Source organism: Aquarana catesbeiana, linkage group LG01, assembly GCF_042186555.1.
Source record: "Aquarana catesbeiana isolate 2022-GZ linkage group LG01, ASM4218655v1, whole genome shotgun sequence".
Lineage (NCBI taxonomy): Eukaryota > Metazoa > Chordata > Amphibia > Anura > Ranidae > Aquarana > Aquarana catesbeiana.
In genome coordinates this window covers 584,304,787-584,325,317 of record NC_133324.1, presented here as the reverse complement: position 1 = coordinate 584,325,317, position 20,531 = coordinate 584,304,787, and the positions used below count along the sequence as shown (strand labels likewise).

The following is a 20,531-nucleotide window of genomic DNA, read 5'->3' as shown; positions in this document are numbered from 1 at the left end:
ACTAAGACTGGGATGCCATTAAAGTTCATGTGCACATAATAGCAGGCGTCCCAATACTTTTGGTAATATAGTGTGTGTGGCATTATTTCTTTTGTTTCATTTTACATTTGATTCTCCCCATCTCTCAATTAGTTCCAGAAATGATAAAAAAGCTTCCTTTTATCATTTAACTGAAAAGGGAAGGGGGGTGTGGAGGCGCCAACTCTGCTGACACTGTTATATGGTGAAGGTGTAATATAACCACACAACCAACATGATTTAGAACTCAGTTCCATGGCTGTCATAAAAGAATGGAGAACATCATAGCCAAACATTGGTGCATCCTGCTCAGAGACCCATTCCTGGGCCCCTCTCTCACCCGACAACCCAAGGTATCCAATCGCAAAGCAAAAAACATAAAGAGTAAAATAGCACCTAGTGAAATCAAAAATGCCTCATCCAGCTCAATCTCATATATTCTCCTCATTCCACTAGTGGGAATGTATCAATGCTGGAAAATATTATGCCTCACCTGTAAATTCATGAACCACGGGCAAAAAAGACTTCACCATCAAAGGAAAAACATATACAATAAAAGAATTCCACAATTGCTCTAGTGAATACGTGGTATACTGCCTGACCTGCCCATGTGGCCTGTTTTATGTGGGCAGGACTATACGCACCTTACGCCAAGGTTTTGGCGAACACAGGCGCTTCATAGAAAAGGGCAGTGACAAACATAGTGTCCCTCTCCATTTCCTGAAAGAACACCAAAAATCCACCAAAGGCCTCAAAGTCTGGGTCATAGAGGCCATTCCCAGAGACCTTCCGACTGCAGAACATTTTAAACATTTATGTCAGCAAGAAACGTACTGGATATATTCCTTGAACACTCTTTCGCCGGGGGGACTCAATGAAGAAATAGAGACACACTCCTTATTGTAGCTTGACCCCCGCTATATATATATTTTACATATTTTTTATCGATATATCCTTTACTAATATATATATATATATATATATATATATATATATTTTTTTTTTTTTTTTACCAATATTTTTACCCCTGACTATCAATCCTTGTCCCCTCTTTTTAGACATTTCCCAATTTCCCACTGGGTTCATTTTCTGTTACCCTGGGATATGGCATAACTTGGGGGATAAAAAACTTTTCCCCATCCCCCTCTACTTTTTTATCCCATAATGTGCTCCATTGTCCACCAACAATGCATCCTTATGCATTTTTTAATCCCATTTGTGACACTTTCCTTTTTTTACCAATCTTTTATTAAAGTTTTCTTTTTATATAATAGTCGCTTATTAAATCAATGATCCTTTTTAAATAAAACATTTTTTCTTTTGCACATTAAACTATTGACTCTGAACATATTTTTTCCCATTACCAATCTTTATTTGTTTATTTTTTACATCCTTGTTTTCACAATGTGGGTCCGCTGGCTGTTGTGGTTCCACAGCCGCGGATGTCCCGCCCACATCCAATCAGTCAGATGTCCTGTACTTCCATTTAAGTTGCTCTCCTCCTGAGAGCAAACAGGCCAGTAGAAGGAGCTGTAAGCCCCAAGCACGTAGCCTGTATTATCTCCTATCTGTGTCTGGACACTTCCTGTGCACCGCTGACATCACTTCCGCTTCTGGGTTCCAGGGTGGTTAGCGTGGAGCTTCCACACACTGGACACTGCTGTTAAGCCTCTCTCAACCAGGAACCAACATCCCCTGAGGTGAAGGACCGCCAGTGAAGCCTGCACACCAGCACATCCCAGGACAACACAACCCCTGATGGACATCGCGACCCCATCTGAACCGACTGTAAGTGTATGTATTACACCTTCACCATATAACAGTGTCAGCAGAGTTGGCACCTCCACACCCCCCTTCCCTTTTCAGTGCTATGCTCACAGAGGCTATGGACACCCTCTGAGGATGGCTGCCTCCTCTCTTCCCCCCCCCCTTTTTTGTTCTAACATTAGTGTTCTATCAGAACCATCATTATACAATTCCATTCCTGACATCACAAAATCTGAGCGCCGGAAAACCTTTCTTCTTCAAACATTTATCATTTAAGCTTTTATTTAAAAATAAAGAGACAACTTAAGCTAGGTGTCAGTGATTTAGATGCAGCTCTTATTTTTAATTTCAACCCTCCCTTCTGCCAAGAGAAATAAAATGTCGCCCTTGTAATTTACTAGAGGCTTGTCTCTGTAAAAGTCTACAGATGGGTCTAAAAGGAGCACCTGTTATATAGTTGGTACAACACTCGCCTGTGGAGTGGATTAATAATTGAACTGTCTGTCTTTGTTTTCCTGAACTCCTCTTTGTAATCTGTCATTCTTCAGTGCCTCAAGATCATTTCAAAAGACAAGCTTCAATTTTGATTCCCAGAAAAGATAACTCCTCCGCACACAGTGAATTTGTCATAACAATATTAAAAAAGCTTTGTGGTGAAATCTTTAAAAACTATGCTTCTCACTGGCAAAGATCACTTTCAAAAACATGGAGAAGAATAATAAATAATAAAGCACATTTACTTGGTTATTCCCTTTTACCAACCAAGTTTAAAGAAGGGTAGTGGTTTGTAAATATGTGATGTAACTCATGTCTGAGAAGTCACATGCTATGGCAATACTTTACACGCAACCTCAGGACCTAAAAAGATCATTCTATAGTTTATGGTCTTTAATTTAGATAGACAGGTTCAGTAGGTGGCACTGGTGTCAGAATAGAGCTTAGCAGTGGTTGTAAGAAGTGGACACAGCAGAGGTGGCATCGTATTCAGTGATGCACAAATTAGTGTGAGTATAGGTCAGCAAACCCAGCAATTAGTGGTAGAAAGATTGTATTAGATGCAGCTACTAGTGGTGGGCAGATGCATTGCCAGTAGTGGTGGACAGAGATTTGAAAGGAAAAATAGAAAATGGAACTGAAATGGGTGGTGCATATAGAAAAGATAAACAATGAGTACCTTATCACTGATGAAAAAAGTGTTTTCTGGAGTTACACAAGCAACATCCAACCAAAGCGGGATCACTCACAACACCACCTAGATAGAAGCCCAAAGCCCAGTGGGTTTCCAATGGGCAAGTCATTGTCTACAATACCACACCTTCAGTAACTCAATAAAAGATCTAGATCACAAAGTTGGCACTTGTACTGCACTCATGAAGTCCTGAGACAAATCCTACAATTCATACAATTGAATCATCTTCACTGAAACAATCTTACAGAAAATCCTATTGAATGTAGCTAACTTATTAACTTATCAGAAATATTACCACCATTTTTTGTTTGTTTTTTTCAAATATATTTTATTAGTTTTGACAAGGAATAGATTACAAACTATCATGAAAAGTATACATTCTTGGTAATGATAGTAATACGCATAACAACAGAAGAAGAGAAGGGAAAGAAGTTTAGAAAAGAAGAGGGTAGCTAGAGATGGAGAGAAGGGAGAAAGATTCTAGAGGAATTCTAGAGGAATTGAGAGGAATATTAGAAATATGGATAGGTGTGGTTAACCAAGGAGAGATTTTGTGCTTGATATGTATCCATTTTTGGTAAATGAGAAGGAAGGCGAATTTAGGGAGGCTCATTCTGCAGATGTTAGACAGCATTCAATAAAAGATGACCATCTTTTTTTGAACTTGCTTTTGATCCACGTGTGTTGGATCATGGCATCTATATTTTCTTGGCAAAGCAGGGTTTTAAGGTTCCTTTTCGTTTCGGATAAGGTCGGAGGTGTGGCAGAGATCCAATGTTTGAAAATGTTCCTAGGAGCTATGAGAAGCGTGAGGAGAATCCATTGAAAATTTTCTTGGGGTAGTGTGGTAGAGGTAACTGAGAAGTAATTTTTTGGTGTTGGGTATCCAAACAAAATAAGCATAGGGTCTTTCTCAAGTTGGCAATTAGTCACATCCTGTATGAACTTAAGGATTGTTATTTTTTTTTTTTTTTTGGGTGGTTTTATTTGTTGGTACCTGTATCTGGATTGTATGTTGAGTTTGTTTGTATTGTAATTTGTTTTTTCTGAGTATGTATGTAAAATTATTAAAGAAGTTATTGAATTAAAAAAATGGATTGTGGACCAGTAGGTGTCGATCCGTGGGCAGAGCCAGAGGCGGTGGAGTAGAGTTGGTTTATGGAGAGAACAACATGGGCCGGTAGCTCCTGTGGTGGAGGGGTACTTTGATGAGTATGGGTAATAGGCCCTGTGCATCAGTTTGAACTGAGTTTCCCTTCAGGATTCATTTGGAATAATGTTTTTGGTGATCCTGTAGCCCTTTAGGATGTTATCTATGTTGGCTTGACTTGGGAGGTCTGCTAGCTAGGGTTTAATCAAGGTGTTATGTATGGGTTTTGAAAATTTCACATTTAGAGGGCGATATATGTCTGTGATAGAGTGACGGTTTTCCGCAAGTAGCTTGTCTAAGAAAGAAGGTTCAAATCTGATGTTTTTCTTTATGCAGGTTTTGCTGATAAAATCTGAGTATTGTGAGACATGTAGAAAGTGCTGGACAGGTAGGTTGAATTCTTCAACAATGAGGTGAAAGGGCTTAAGGGAACCATTTTCACCTTGATATCACCTTGAGAGATTAAACCTTTATCTCTCCATAAAAGATGTAATTGCCTCATTTAAAATCTGTATATCTTTATGTATATATTTATCAGAGCTCAAAATTTCAAATCCTAAACTACTAGCCAGGCCTCAAGGGTTACTCGCCACCAGTGCCCACTCAATCCCTACCCTGCCCCACCCCTAAACACGGCCTCATAAGTTATCTCATAAAATGACACTTAAAAGTTTTATGCAAAAATAAGTTACAAAAATAAATATTAACAACAACTTTATCAGTGCAGCCTCACCTGTGCCCCTCAATGCAGCCTCACCTGTGCTCATCAATGCAGCCTCATCTGTGCCCACTATTGCAGCCTCACTGTGCCCACCATTGCAGCCTCACTATGCCCATTGCAGCCACACTGTGCCCGTTGCAGCCACACTGTGCCCGTTGCAGCCACACTGTGCCCGTTGCAGCCACACTGTGCCCGTTGAAACCACACTGGGCCCATTGCAGCCACACTGTGCCCATTGCAGCCACACTGTGCCCATTGCAGTCTCACTGTGCCAATTGCAGCCTCACTGTGCCCAATGCAGTCTCACTGTGCCCATTGCAGTCTCACTGTGCCCATTGCAGCCTCACTGTACCCATTGCAGCCTCACTGTGCCCATTGCAGGCTCACTGTGCCCATTGCAACCACACTGTGCCCATTACAACCACACTGTGCCCATTGCAGCCACACTGTGCCCATTGCAACCACACAGTGCCCATTGCAGCCACACTGTGCCCATTGCAACCACACTGTGCCCATATCAGCCTCACTGTGCCCACTGCAGTCTCACTGTGCCCATTGCAACCACACTGTGCCCATTGCAGCCTCACTGTGCCCATTTTAGCCTCACTGTGCCCATATCAGCCTCACTGTGCCCATATCAGCCTCACTGTGCCCATTGCAGTCTCACTGTGCCAATTGCAGCCTCACTGTGCCCAATGCAGCCTCACCTGTGCTCATCAATGCAGCCTCATCTGTGCCCACTATTGCAGCCTCACTGTGCCCACCATTGCAGCCTCACTATGCCCATTGCAGCCACACTGTGCCCGTTGCAGCCACACTGTGCCCGTTGCAGCCACACTGGGCCCATTGCAGCCACACTGTGCCCATTGCAGTCTCACTGTGCCCAATGCAGTCTCACTGTGCCCATTGCAGTCTCACTGTGCCCATTGCAGCCTCACTGTACCCATTGCAGCCTCACTGTGCCCATTGCAGGCTCACTGTGCCCATTGCAGCCACACTGTGCTCATTGCAACCACACTGTGCCCATTTCAGCCACACTGTGCCCATTGCAACCACACTGTGCCCATATCAGCCTCACTGTGCCCACTGCAGTCTCACTGTGCCCATTGCAACCACACTGTGCCCATTGCAGCCTCACTGTGCCCATTTTAGCCTCACTGTGCCCATATCAGCCTCACTGTGCCCATTGCAGCCTCACTGTGCCCATTGCAGCCTCACTGTGCCAATTGCAGCCTCACTGTGCCCATTGCAGCCTCACTGTGCCCATTGCAACCACACTGTCCCCATTGCAGCCACACTGTGCCCATTGCAACCACACTGTGCCCATATCAGCCTCACTGTGCCCACTGCAGTCTCACTGTGCCCATTGCAGCCTCACTGTGCCCATTGCAGGCTCACTGTGCCCATTGCAACCACACTGTGCCCATTACAACCACACTGTGCCCATTGCAGCCACACTGTGCCCATTGCAACCACACTGTGCCCATATCAGCCTTACTGTGCCCAATGCAGTCTCACTGTGCCCATTGCAGCCTCGCCTGGGCAGAGGAATGCACGACTGGAGGAAAAGGAGAGCTGCTGGATAGCACGCTGTTACCGACGCTCACATTATAATTGTCTCCGCTCTGCTCGCCAAACCCCCGCCTCCTCCTGACCTGTGCCTGTGATAGGTAGAACGCATCCCAGCATTGGACCGGCATTCTGTCTATCACAGGCGCAGGTCAGGAGGAGGCGGGGCTGTTTCGAGCAGAGCGGAGACAATTATAATGTAAGCGCCGGTAACAGCGTGCTATCCCGTGGCTCTCCTCTTCCTCCCCGGGGCGATCGCTGGGAGAACGGCTCCCGATCAACCTTGCTGGCGGTGCTCTCCCCCCCTCTCCCAGGCAGGCAGCCCAGCTCGCAAGCCCTCATTTTCCACTGGCAAAATACGAGTAGGTGAGTGGAAAATTTGAGGGCTGTCTTTATATTTCATTAATAATGGTAGAGTTTGTAGGGGGTATAAAAGGTATAGAAGGGTATAAAAGGTAAGCAAAGCTGGCCATTTTAAAGAGCGCCCATCTCCCAAAGAGTGATAGTGTAAGGTTAGAACAGGCCTCCAGTTCACCCACAATTTTCGAAATCAAGGGAGGATAGTTGAGAGGGTAAAGAGAGGATGGATGGCGATTTTAATTCCTAGGTAGGTGATAGGTGAAGATTAAAATAGCAAAGAGTGCGACTTGCATTTCGTGTTGAGGTATCGCGAGAGAGGTTCAATGGCTAGATTAAATAGCATAGGAGAGAGAGGACATCCCTGTCTTGTTCCTTTGTGTAACCATATGGGATTGGATTGTACCCCTGCAGCTATTACTGTGGCTGATGGTGCAGAATAAAGGTTGTGTATGAAGTGGTAAAAGGGGCCTGATTTCCCTAACTTTTGCATTGCTAAGGAAAGCCACTGAAAACTAACATTATCAAAAGCCTATTCGGCATCTAAGGTAATGATTGCTACATCTTCAAGGGGGTGTTGTTTTGCATATTACAGGACAGCTAGAACTTTTTTGACTGGATGAGGCTGACCTACCCTTGGTAAAACCTGACTGTGCTTGATGGATAAGAGATGGCATAATATTTGATAATCGGGAGGCTATTATCTTAGATAGGATTTTGGAGTCTATGTTTAACAGTAAAATTGGGCAGTACAACCCTGGGTCTTTTGGGTCCTTCCTTTTTTTTGGCAGTTTTATGCTTGCTTGGTGACCTGTCGGTAGGTACGGTCCCCCGTTCTGTATTGAATTGTAGGCAGCTAGTAGAGAGGGGGAAATTTAATCTTTTAGCAATTTATAGAATTCGGGTGTGTACCCATGAGGGCCTGGGGCTTTTCCATTCGTCAGGCCTTTAATGGAAACCATCATTTCCTCTTTAGTAAGTGGGGTGTTTAAAGTTTTTAGTAGATGTGGGTTAATCCAGGGGAGGGACATTGAGTCTAACCATTTGGTCGATTCGGTGGAATCTATCGATTCATGGGCATAGAGATTGATGTAGAATGTTTCTAATGTTTTATTTTTTTCGTTGGGTGATGTGGAAAGAGTACCATCGGCACTGTTCAGGGCATTGATATGGGTGGGAAGGTATGTACCCTTAGTAAGTCTGGCCAATAGGTTCCCTGACTTATTGCCGTATTTGTGGTATTGTATTTGGGTAGGTGTCATTTTCATATGTTCTAGATTATTTGCCAAGGTATCAAAGAGATCCTTGGCTTCCTGCCAGGACTTACTGTTTTCTGAGGTGTTCTGCTCATTAAGTCTCGTTTGGGCATTCTTTAATGCAGCGTTCAAGTTTCTGGTTTTTGGCTGGAGGAACAATCCCTTCTTAAGAAAGTTGGAAACATAGGAAGGAAGAGAGAGAATATATAAAAGAGATTAACACAGAGAATCAAAACATTTTGTGACTTCACTTTTTTCCGCATGCAGTTTTACCACCGGTTGATCCTCTAGCCCGCAGGCCAGAAAAAGAAAAGAGTGAGTTTGAGCGCAGCTCCTCTTGTGGAGTGGTAGTTTAAGGAGTGGTCACCCGCACTTCCTTATCTTATGAAATTTCTTAATGGGCATAACTATGAGTAAGCACCAGTAGTTACGGTGTGAAACATGTTAGCTGTTAATTCCATCTCTTGCTGTATGGTTTTTAATCAATAAAGAAATTATTGTTGGAGTGCGTCCATTTGGATTTAATTTCTCTCTACATGCTACTTTGCATACTGAGCCAGCACCTGTATCTGAGGAGGAGGAGATTTTTGTGGCCCAGACACCTGGAGCAGGTTCTTTTTCCTGGTTACATATTACTTTGTGTACAACATTGTTTGCTTGCCTTTGGCCCTATTTGACCTTATAGAGATCACATTGTCCATATAGGAAAAAGTTACAGGGTCTTTGTAAAGGATCCCCTGACCCCTAATACTCATGTTACTGGTGCTTCCTCTCAGATCCTGCCTCTGTCACAATCTGTGCCAAACTCACTGGTGTTGGCAACTATGGGAACCAGTTGCATTGCTCTCTTGGTCACTTGACAGTGTGTGGGTAAAGTTGCAAGAACCGAGCACTGTCACATAGGAGGATATCACATGCTCACCAATATGTTAAAGTACCGGATACTGTCACTGGCCAGTTGGTCAGGGGGGGCTTTTATAAAAACCTAGAAATTGACAGTATAGGTCTCTGGTGTCCAACCTGCAACCCAAGGGCAACATGTGGCCTTTTGGCACCTGTAGTTAGGCCCTTGGACCACAGCAATTTATAATGGGATTAGGATCATTGATCTATAACAGGGTTTAGCAGTGATCCTCATAGCATACTAGTCTCATGTGACATTTTCCCAGTCTCTCACTGTCTTCTGCAGCATTGTCTCCAGTCTCCAACCAAACCTGTAGCATGTCTGCAGTTTCTGAACATTATGTGCCAATCCTTTGGTGATGTCAGGGGCCACAGCTGAGGTAAATCCGATAATGAATTATAATATCTGCTAATACGTGCTAATATGTTGAAAAATATCTGTTAAAAACGCATATTGTAGATTGATTGATGCATACATTAGCAAAATGAGATCACAGCAGCACAAGTACATACAAGCGCAGCTTCTATTCCTGTATTAGATCCCAGTCATATGCTACATTTCATTTGTCCATAATTTAAAGCTTAGCGCTTAGTTCTGTTTCTGGTTCAGAGACAAGGAAGAGGTGGACCCACGTGAACACCATAGATATGTTGCAATTAGGGACCTTCTGTTTCCACAGCTGTTAATAGAAAATGGGTCCAAGATCAAGGACAAAGAAAAGGAATGCATGCATGTCCTCTTACCCAGACATTCTTATTTTACTTGCAATCTTGGGCATCCTTTAAGGTAAAGATTAGTATTATGTACATGTATTTCCTCACTGTTTGGATTTTGGAGGAAAAGATATGTCATTTTTAAACAGAACTTAAAGTAGAGCTATAGACAAAACTTTTTTTTTAAATTTTGGATAGAGTAAGGGAGGGTTATAACCCCTGTCAGATTTTTTTTTATCATCTGTGCTCCATTGCGGAGGTTTTCCCCTTACTACCTCTAGTCTACAACCGACTGAGTGTTCACCTTGCTGATAATAGCCTTCTTAATCCCCTTCAGTCTGAATTTCATCCTCAACATTCAATAGAAACTGCTCTCCTAAAATTAACAAAAAATCTACTAATGGCCAAAACTAAGGGACACTATTCTGTACTCCTACTCCTGGACCTCTCTGCTGCCTTCAAAAGGTTGACCACCCCCTCCTCAAAAAAAAACTCCACGCCTTTGGACTCCATGACTGTACTCTTCGCTAGTTTGCTACCTATTTATCCAACCACACCTTCAGCGTTACTTATAATTCTACTTCCTCCTCTCCTCTACCTTTCTCTGTTGGGGTCCTCCAAGGTTCTGTTCTTGGACCTCTCCTATTTTCAATCTACACCTCCTCCCTGGGTCAGCTGATAGCCTCCGACAGCTTCCAATACCATCTCTACGCTGACAACACTCAAATCTATTTCTCTACCCCTCAACCCACTCCTTCAGTCTCCTCACGTATCACTAATTTACTATCAGATATATCAGTCTGGATGTTGCACCACTTCCTCAAACTTAATCTATCCAAAACCGAACTTATCATTTTTTCCTCCCCCACGTGGCTCTTCCCCTGATATCTCTGTCAAAATCGATGGCACAACTATCAGCCCATCCCCACATGCTAAGGTCCTAGGAGTAGTCCTGGACTCTGAACTCTCCTTTAAGCCCCACGTCCAATCACTGTCCAAATCTTGCCGCCTCAACCTCTGCAACATCTACAAAATATGGCCCTTTCTAACCAATGAAACAAAGCTCTTAATTCACTCCCTGGTCATCTCTCGCCGCGATTACTGCAACTCCCTCCTCATTGGCTTATCTCTGCATACTCTATCCCCCTTCAGTCCATCATGAATGCTGCTGCCAGATCATCCACCTTACCAACCACTCTGTCTCTGCTACTCTGCTACTCCTCTCTGTCAATCCCTCCACTGGCTTCCACTTACCCAACAAATTATATTTTACCACTTGACCACTGGGCACTTAAACCCCCTTCCTAACCAGACCAATTTTCAGTTTTCGGTGCTCTCACACTTTGAATGACAATTACTCAGTCATACAACACTTTACCCATATGAAATTTTTGTCCTTTTTTTCACACAAATAGAGCTTTCTTTTGGTGGTATTTAATCACCGTTGGGTTTTTTATTTTTTGCGCTATAAAAGAAAAAAGACTGAAAATTTGGTAAAAAAATGAATTTTTCTTTGTTTCTGTTTTATAATTTAGCAAATTAGTAATTTTTTTCTTCTGAAATGTTGGCCAAAATTTACACTGCTACATATCTTTGGTAAAAATAAGTACAACTTGGTGTATATTATTTGGTCTTTGTGAATGTTAGAGAGTCCAAAAGCTATGGTGCCAATATCTGAAAATTGATCACACCTGAAGTACTGATGGCCTATCTAATTTCTTGAGACCCTAACATGCCAGAAAAGTACAAATACCCCCCAAATTACCCCTATTTGGAAAGAAGACATTCCAAGGTATTTAGAAAGATGCATGGTGAGTTTTTTTGAAATTGTCATCTTTTCCCACAATTCAATTTTTTTCACAAAATTGTCATATTAGAAGGTTATTTCTCACACACAGCATATGCATACAACAAATTACACCCCAAAACACATTCTGCTATTACTCCCGAGTATGGCGATACCACATGTGTGAGACTTTTACACAGTGTGGTCACATACAGAGGCCCAACATGCACGGAGCACCTCCAGGCGTTCTGGAGCACCCAGGCCAATTCTTGTATTTCTCTCCTACATGTAAAAATAATAATTTATTTGCTAGAAAATTACATAGAACCCCAAAACATTATATATATATATTTTTTTAGCAAAGACCCTAGAGAATACAATGGCGGTTGTTGCAACTTTTTATCTTGCACGGTATTTGCGCAGCAATTTTTGGGAAAAAAAACAGTAAAGTTAGCCCAATGTTTTTGCATAATGTGAAAGATGAAGTTACACCGAGTAAATAGATACCCAACATGTCACCCTTCAAAATTGCACACGCTCGTGGAATGGTGCCAAACGTCGCTACTTAAAAATCTCCATAGGTGACGCTTTAAAATTTTTTACTGGTTACATGTTTTGAGTTACAGAGGAGGTCTAGGGCCAAAATTATTGCTCTTGCTCCAACGTTCGCAGTGATACCTCACATGTGTGGTTTGAACACTGTTTTCATATGTGGGTGGGACTTACGTAAGTGTTCGCTTCTGCATGCGAGCACACGGACATGGGCGCTTTAAAATTTTTTTTTTTTTATTGTTTATTTTACTTTATTTATTTTAGTTTGACACTTTTTTCCCCCCAAAAAAATTTTTGATCACTTTTATTTCTATTACAAGGAATGTAAACATCCTTGTAATAGGAATATGGCATGACAGGTCCTCTTTACAGTGAGATATGGGGTCAATAAGACCCCACATCTCACCTCTAGGCTGGGAAGCCTGAAATAAAAAAAAAAACAAAAAACGATCTTGGCTTCGATCGTAGCGGTGAGTCGGTAGAAGCACCGGAGGGTGGCGGGAAGGGGGGGGGGCATCCCCTCTCGCCTCCCATAAGAACGATCAAGCAGTGGAACAGCCGCTATGATCATTCTTGTGGTGTAGGAAATCGCCGGCTGAAAAAGCTGATATCTGAATGATGCCTGTAGCTGCAGGCATTATTCAGATATCCCCTCTCAAAGTCAAGGATGTCGTATGACTGTGGGCGGGAACTGGTTAAAAATTGCGGAGTATTGCGGGGTATTGCAGAGTATTGTGGAGTAGTGCAGGGTATATTGCAGGGTATATTGCTGGGTATATTGCAGAGTATTGCTGGGCATATTGCAGAGTATTGCGGGGTATATTGCAGAGTAGTGCCGGGTATAATGCAGAGTACTGCCGGGTATAATGCAGAGTATTGCAGGGTATTATGCAGAGCATTGCAGGGTATTATGCAGAGTATTGCAGGGTATAATGCAGAGTATTGCAGGGTATTATGCAGAGTATTGCAGGGTATTATGCAGAGTATTGCTGGGTATAATGCAGAGTATTGCAGGGTATTATGCAGAGTATTGCGGGGTATTATGCAGAGTATTGCGGGGTATTATGCAGAGTATTGCAGGGTATTATGCAGAGTATTGCAGGGTATTATGCAGAGTATTGCAGGGTATAATGCCGAGTATTGCAGGGTATTATGCAGAGTATTGCAGGGTATTATGCAGAGTATTGCAGGGTATAATGCAGAGTATTGCAGAGTATTATGCAGAGTATTGCAGGGTATTATGCAGAGTATTGCAGAGAATTATGCAGAGTATTGCAGGGTATTATGCAGAGTATTGCAGGGTATTATGCAGAGTATTACAGAGAATTATGCAGAGTATTGCAGGGTATTATGCAGAGTATTGCAGGGTATTATGCAGAGTATTGCAGGGTATAATGCAGAGTATTGCAGAGTGTTATGCACAGTATTGCAGGGTATTATGCAGAGTATTGCAGGGAATTATGCAGAGTATTGCAGGGTATTATGCAGAGTATTGCAGAGAATTATGCAGAGTATTGCAGGGATGACTGAGCAGGAGGGATGGATGGATGTGACAGCAATTGTCACTGAGCACCTCTGTGGGCACTACACATGCAGCTCACAGCGGTGCTGCCATCTGATCCCTCCCCCTCTCCCCTCGCACTGTACCGATCGGTACAGAGAGGGGAGGGACGAACCGGCGTCATGACATGACGCCGGTCTGTTGACATGTGATCGCTCCGTCATTTGACGGAGCGATCACATGGTAAACGGCCGCGATCAGTCACGATCCGGAGGACCCAGCGGTCACGGAAGTTCTCGGGTGCGCGCCCCAGGGGGCGCGCGAGAGCAGTATTCTGGGAGGACGTCCATGGACGTCCACCCAGAACTAGCCGACCGCGCTGCAGCCGTCTTTCAGCTATGGCCCAGTCGGCAAGTGGTTAAAATACTAACAACTACCTACAAAGCCATCCACAACTCTGCCCCTAGCTACATCACTGACCTAGTCTCAAAATACCAACCTAATCATTCTCTTCATTCTTCTCAAGACCTCCTGCTCTCTAGCTCTGATCACCTCCTCCCATGCTTGTCTCCAGGAATTTTCCAGAGCCTCTCCAAGCCTATAGAACTCCTTACCCCAATCTGTCCGTCTATCTCCTACTCTATTAGCTTTTAGACGCTCCCTGAAAACTCTCCTCTTCAGAGAAGCCTATCCTACCCACATCTAACAACTGTATTTTCATTTTGTCCATCTGATAATCTCCCACAGCTACTACCCTTTGTTCCACTTGACCCTCCCTTCTAGATTGTAAGTTCTAACGAGCAGGGCCCCTGATCCCTCCTGTATTGAATTGTATTGTAATTGTACTGTCTTCCCTGATGTTGTAAAGCACTGCGCAAACTGTTAGCGCAATATAAATCCTGTATAATAATAATAACTACCTGTCCTATAGCCAAACAGGAAGTAAGAGGAAATCCCTGCAAATCAAGGTAATTCTTTGGAGACCCCCTGGTCACCAGAACTAGTGTCCCCATTGGAAGATTTACCAATTATTACTTTTCTGGGGACAACCCAAAATTTGGGATTTTCCTTTTACTTTCACTTTCAATGATAATGGTAAACAGGACAAATAGACAAGTAGAGGGTAAAAGACTAATCTCCATTATTGCCCATGATCTCTCTGCAGCTGATCTTTTCCTAATTGTAGACTTACTGTGCCTTTGTTCTACACTGTGTCTCAGTGTGGAGAAGGCCATCTTGGTATGTAGGAGGCCAGCCTGGTTGAGTCAAGCCTTTGCTTATGGCAGGGGTAGGCAACCTGGGCCCTCCAGCTGTTGCAGAACTACATGTCCCATCATGCCTCTGAAAGTAATTGTAACTTCCAGCCTTGCAATGCCTTATGTGAAACGTAGTGCCACAACAGCTGGAGGGCCCCAGGTTGCCTACCCCTGGCTTCTGGAATCCCTCCCCCCCTTCCCTCTTCTCACGAAGTAGGGATATACTTGCACTGCAGGTCCTTAGGTACTGTTTTCATTCTAACAAGGAGAACAGTGACTACACCAAATTGTATTTCAAATCTAGTGAGACCAGCAGCCAGGGGCAGCAGTGTCTGCACATATACAGCTATTAGGTTCAAGGCAAGTGCACTGCTGTTTTTTAGAATAAATTTAAGAAAAAGGGTACAACGTTTATGGCACGTTAAGATCTGAAAATAATCTTTTATTGTCATTTGTTTGTGATAACTGTTTAGGCTTCTGTCCCCAGTCTTTTCTTGGCCTGGGGTAATTGAACTTTTCAACTTATAAACCACTATATGTTGGCTTCCTGATCCTTGTGTAATAAATTAAGTCCACATTTTAAACCAAGTTTCATGTTACACCCATATTTATGATGTAACATGAAACATGGTCACAGGCTCCAGCCCCCCACCTCTAAACCGACTTCCCCCCTTACAGAACCTGAAGGTTCTTCCCCAGCTGGCTCCTGTCATTTTTCTAATTCAGCAAATCTGTAAATGAAAAAACTATGACAGAGAGACAAGCAGTTCTTAACTGCTTCCGGACCATGCCACGTACATTTACTGCATCAGAACGGCCCTTCAGCATGAAATCACGTGTTTTATATTTCTGGGTCTGGGTCTTGCATGCCGCCGGTGACTTCCTCCTGCTTTGATTGGAAACAGTGGGTCCGGCGGACACGATGTTCGCTGGCTCCCGACAATCCTTACCGAGAGAGGCAGAGCGGCGGTCTTCCTATGTAAACAAGGCAGATCGCTGTTCTGTCAGAGGGGAAGATGGAGATCTTGCGCCTCTGCTAAGCAGGAACACGGATCTCTGTCTTTCCCTAGTCAAAGCATCCCCCCCCCACAGTTAGCAAGCACTCCCAGGGAACATGTTTAACCCTTTGATTGCCGTGATGTTAACCCCTTCCTTGCCAGTGTCATGAGTACAGTGACAGCACATTATTTTAGCACTGATCACTGTATTGGTGACACTGGCTCCCAAAAAGAGTCACTTAGTGTCAGATTTGTCCACTGCAATATTTTTTTTTTTTTTTTACCAAAAACATGTAGCAGGATACATATTGGCCTAAACTGATGAAGAAATTTGATTTTTTACATTTTTTTATTGGATATGTTTTACAGCAGAAAGTACAAGATATTGTTTTGTTTTTTGCAAGATTGTTGGTCTTTTTTTGTTTATAGCGCAAAAAATAAAAATCGCAGAGATGATCAAATACCAAAAGAAAGCTCTATTTGTGGGGAAAAAAATAACATAAATTTTATTTGGGTACAGCGTCGCATGACCGCGCAATTGTCAGTTAAAGTAACGCAGTGCCGTATCGCAAAAAATGGCATTGTCATTGAGCTTCCAATTCTTTTGGGGCTGAAATGGTTAACATTTTTGACGCGACAATTGATGAAATGTCAAAATTCTCATCTTCTTTAATGGGATAATAATGAAGCTGCTTTTCATGTAGTTATGCCAAACGTATTTTAAAAGGCATTTGTTTTGTACAATATGAAAATCGCGAATCAACGCTCACCAAAATTCTACTAACATGAAATTAGCAGAAGGGGCCCAAAGGGTGACGCTTGAGAAATGAACTTCCTCTTTATACTCTCATAGTACGTCACTACGTTTGTGTTTGTCAAACGTCGAATTTGCGGATAGTTAGTATGCTAGACAAAATCCTGCAGACGCCCTTTTGACAAAAATTTAGACGCTCGGTCGTCCAACAATCAGACCGTGTGTATGAGGCTTTAAGGTCTATACCTCAATGCTAGCCTTCTGCTAGAGTAGTAGTCTGCATTAGCCACTGGTTGCAGTTGCAATGCTTTTTTTAAGCTCCAATGCAAAAAAATAATGAATGCACATATTTTTATTATTCTTTCTGGGCACATTCATTATTTTTTGCAAAATGTGTGCTTTTTAAGCAATCAGTTCTGTTGTTTAAAGAAAATAAGCAATACTAATCTAAGTTGTTCTCTGTCAACACATGACTTTGTTGCGGGTACTTAAAGATCCTTCAGGTGATTGTTGTTTCAGCATCTGGTGCAGTCACAGGTGGTGGAGGGAAAGGGAATGCTAAGTGCTGTTAACCCTTCTTTTGTTCTCATGAACTAGCACGACTAGATTAATAGCACTTCTTGATCTCTCAAGTGTAGAGAAAAACATGTGTTGAACAGAAAATCTCAGCAAGAATCCGAATAGGTTTATGCTAAATGGAATCTTCTTTTTCTAACAGAACAATTAAGCTACAGATGTGTAATCCTGTTTTAGAAACCCTTTAGCCAACTTTAGAAACTAGTAATGCTGCTAGTTGAGCATCTCGTGACTGCCACCATAGTCAAATGAAGAGCAGAGATCAGAGTAATTTAATGAGTAGAATGACAAAGAATGTTGGTAGACTTACTAGTCAATGTTACTTTATGGAGTTTAATTACAAAGTAGAGAATCTGACTTTCATTGGACTCACTCCTATTTAAAACATATGCACCCAGAAGATTCTCCACCAGAGAATGTTTGTGAAAAGTCACATGAACTGTTTTTTTTTTAAATAGACCCCTATGTTTACATCTGATGATTTAACTGGATGCTATACCATTGCAGACCAAAAAAGTGCTAGATTTACACCACTTCCATTGTGTTTTTTTTTACATGGGGAGAGGGAAAGCTAGAATATTGGTTCTTGCATATCAATGTAAGCTCTGCTTTAATATAGCTGTATTTGTAGTGTCTGATTTTTTTGCTTTTCTTTTTCAGTCTATTATCTTTATCCGGGACAAAAACTCACATGGGCAAGAACTATCTGGCTATATTGATTTTGCTCATCGGCTAAAGACTGAAGACTTCGAAGTGTACTTTAGTGGCAAGAAAAAGCTTCTTCCACGTCCAACTGACTTAAGGTACTGAATATGATAAACTACAGACATTTCTTTAATGCAGAATTGACATTAAAGTGAAACTCAAGACAAACCTCTAAATACAAAATTAAATTTTAGACCTTAACATTGTAACTACTATGTATAAGCAAGGGACATCTGTATCATAATCTGCTTCACTGCTCCTGTTTAGTACTACCTTGCAGGACAACAACATGAATAAGTATTCCCCAGTTTCTACTGCTATCTTTATTCTCAAGAAGGGATAAGCATTATGGGACTCACAATACTGCGTTGACATCCTCATACAATGTATGTTTAAGGAAACACCCTGAATAATAGGATGAGTGATCAGTTATGGTTCAGATGAATTTTTTAAAAAATTGCAAACTTGCTTAATGCAGAACCAAAAGTCCAATTTAAGTCAATAGGAATCTGAACCAGCCTACAAACAATTGTTTATTACATTGCAGTGACTGCTGCAAAATTGTCCAGAATGGTTTGGGAAGTTCCTGGCAGTACTGCCTGAAAAGATGATAAGGCCAAAAAACAGCATGAGTCAAAAATTCTACCAAGGATACTAAGAAGGGTGGAACATGAGGTGGTGCCAATCAGTTAAGGGTCCCCCAGCAGAAGCAGATACTCTATATCAGGGGTCTCCAAACTTACTAAACAAAGGGCCGGTTTACTATCCTTCAGACTTTGGATGGGCCCGGCTCTGTCCAGTCGGAGAAGAAAATGCCGTGGCATCAGTAATGCCCCGTACACACGCTCAGACTTTCTGACAACAAAACCATAGATTTTTGTTTGAAGGATGTTGGCTCCAACTTGTCTTGCATACACACGGTCACACAAATGTTGGCCAACAATTATGAACGTAGTGACGTACAAGACGTACTTGATATCTCCATTATGAACGCTAGTTTTACAAGACAGAGCGATTGCGGCTCGTACTTGATTCCGAGCATGCGTGAACTTTTGTGCTACAGACTTGTGTACACACAAGTTTTGTTGGTGGAAAATTTGAGTAAACATTTCTTGGCGCCAACAAATGTTCGATGGAGCATTCACACGGTCAGACTTTCAGCCAACAAGCTCACATCCAACATTTCCCATTGGAAAATCCAATCGTGTGTACGCGGCATAAGAGTAAATAAGGCCCCGTATTGGGTATTAAGGGGAGAAATAGTGCCCCATCCTTGGTGTCAGTGAGAGGAATATTGCCCAATCATTGGTGTCAGTGGGAGGAATAATGGTCCATTGTTGGCTTCAGTTGCAGAAATTATGCTCATTGTTGGTGTTTGTGGGGGGAAAATAGTGCCTTGCATCACAGGGAAAAATAGTGCTCCAAGGGTCAGGTAAAGATAAGCAAAGGGCCACATCTCGCCCCCGGGCCGCAGTTTGGAGGCCACTGCTCTATATGATAGAAGCAGCCTTTGGTGCCTTTTTCCCAGAAGGCATTTGGGAATTCAAGATGCCAAAAATAGCACAGAAATTTTATTTGGTTTAAAATTCATAAAATTTTGTTGAAATCCAGTGTCATGCGAATTTCAGGATCAAATCGAATCTTTGTCAAGCAGTGGGGTTTCTGTTATGGCTCTATGTAGTGTTAGATGCAACTGTTAAATAAGTTGCTTATAGTTTATATTGCTTTGCCAAATTATTGCTTCATATAGGAATTAAGACACAGAGTCAGAAATCCGTGTATCAGTTCTTGAGCATAATGGACTGCTGCTCTTTAATCTTTCCAAGGCCTTTTATACAAACAATAGCATTAGCACAACCCCCCCACACAGGGCAAGGGTAAACAACAACAGGAGTCACCTGGGTTACGAACACAAGCTTCAACACCATGGCAATATAGTTACAAGACAACAAAAGCAGCTTCAATTGGGTTCAACAGCCAAAAAGTTAAAAACAGATTTACATGTAGGCATCATATTAAGTGAGAACTCTAAATTAAATCCCTGACCTTATCAATTTCCCCCTTTGACATCATCCTCTCCTTCCCCCTGGGTCCTCATGAATAAGTTCTAGTCAGTTTTTCCCCAGAGTCCTTTCCCTGACCGCGAGTTGTCAGAGGGGTAGAACCCATCCCCCTAGGTATTACCAACATCTTAAAATTCAAGAAGAGGAGTTTTATAGGAGTAGGGTGATGTCAATACACATTTATCAGTATACCCTGTCTATTCTCCTAATTTTCCTATTTATTTTCCTGTATACACATATATTCGTGATTGTAAGTGATATTAATATTAGAATAATAATTACCATTGGACTTAACAACCAGTGAAAGGTATTGGTTGCTGTAGAAGACATTCCACTAAATATATCCCACCAATGTGGTGCAGTATCCTGTTGTATCTGTGAGGAAAGATGTACTAGTCTACCTTTGTCAATAATAATTTGCTACTTTAGGATCATCTATAGCCCATTCGAAAGTTGTTGTTTCCTCTACTTCAAGTACATTAATACCAGGAGTCCATGCATATATTTGTAAAACAACAATCTTCAACAAAAAAATATGTAAGTAGATATTTCATCATGTTGTTCTCTCGGGTTGTTTCTTGCAATGTGATGCGTGTATCCAGGTAGGTTTTCCTTCCAGCTTTACTGAGGTGGCGGTGGTCAAGAGTACTTGGTAAGGACCTTCAAACCTGGGTTCCAATGTCTTTCTGGTGTGTT

General features: G+C 42.3%; 1 protein-coding gene across 1 annotated transcript in view; it reads left to right on the top strand.

Moving 5' to 3' along the window:
• CFAP299 (cilia and flagella associated protein 299) overlaps nt 1–20,531 on the top strand; it is a 769,046-nt gene that overhangs the window by 613,561 nt on the left and 134,954 nt on the right. Inside the window, exon 4 of the mRNA XM_073597947.1 lies at nt 17,728–17,870. Coding sequence (XP_073454048.1) covers nt 17,728–17,870 — 143 coding nt within the window. The remainder of the gene's footprint in view (nt 1–17,727; nt 17,871–20,531) is intronic.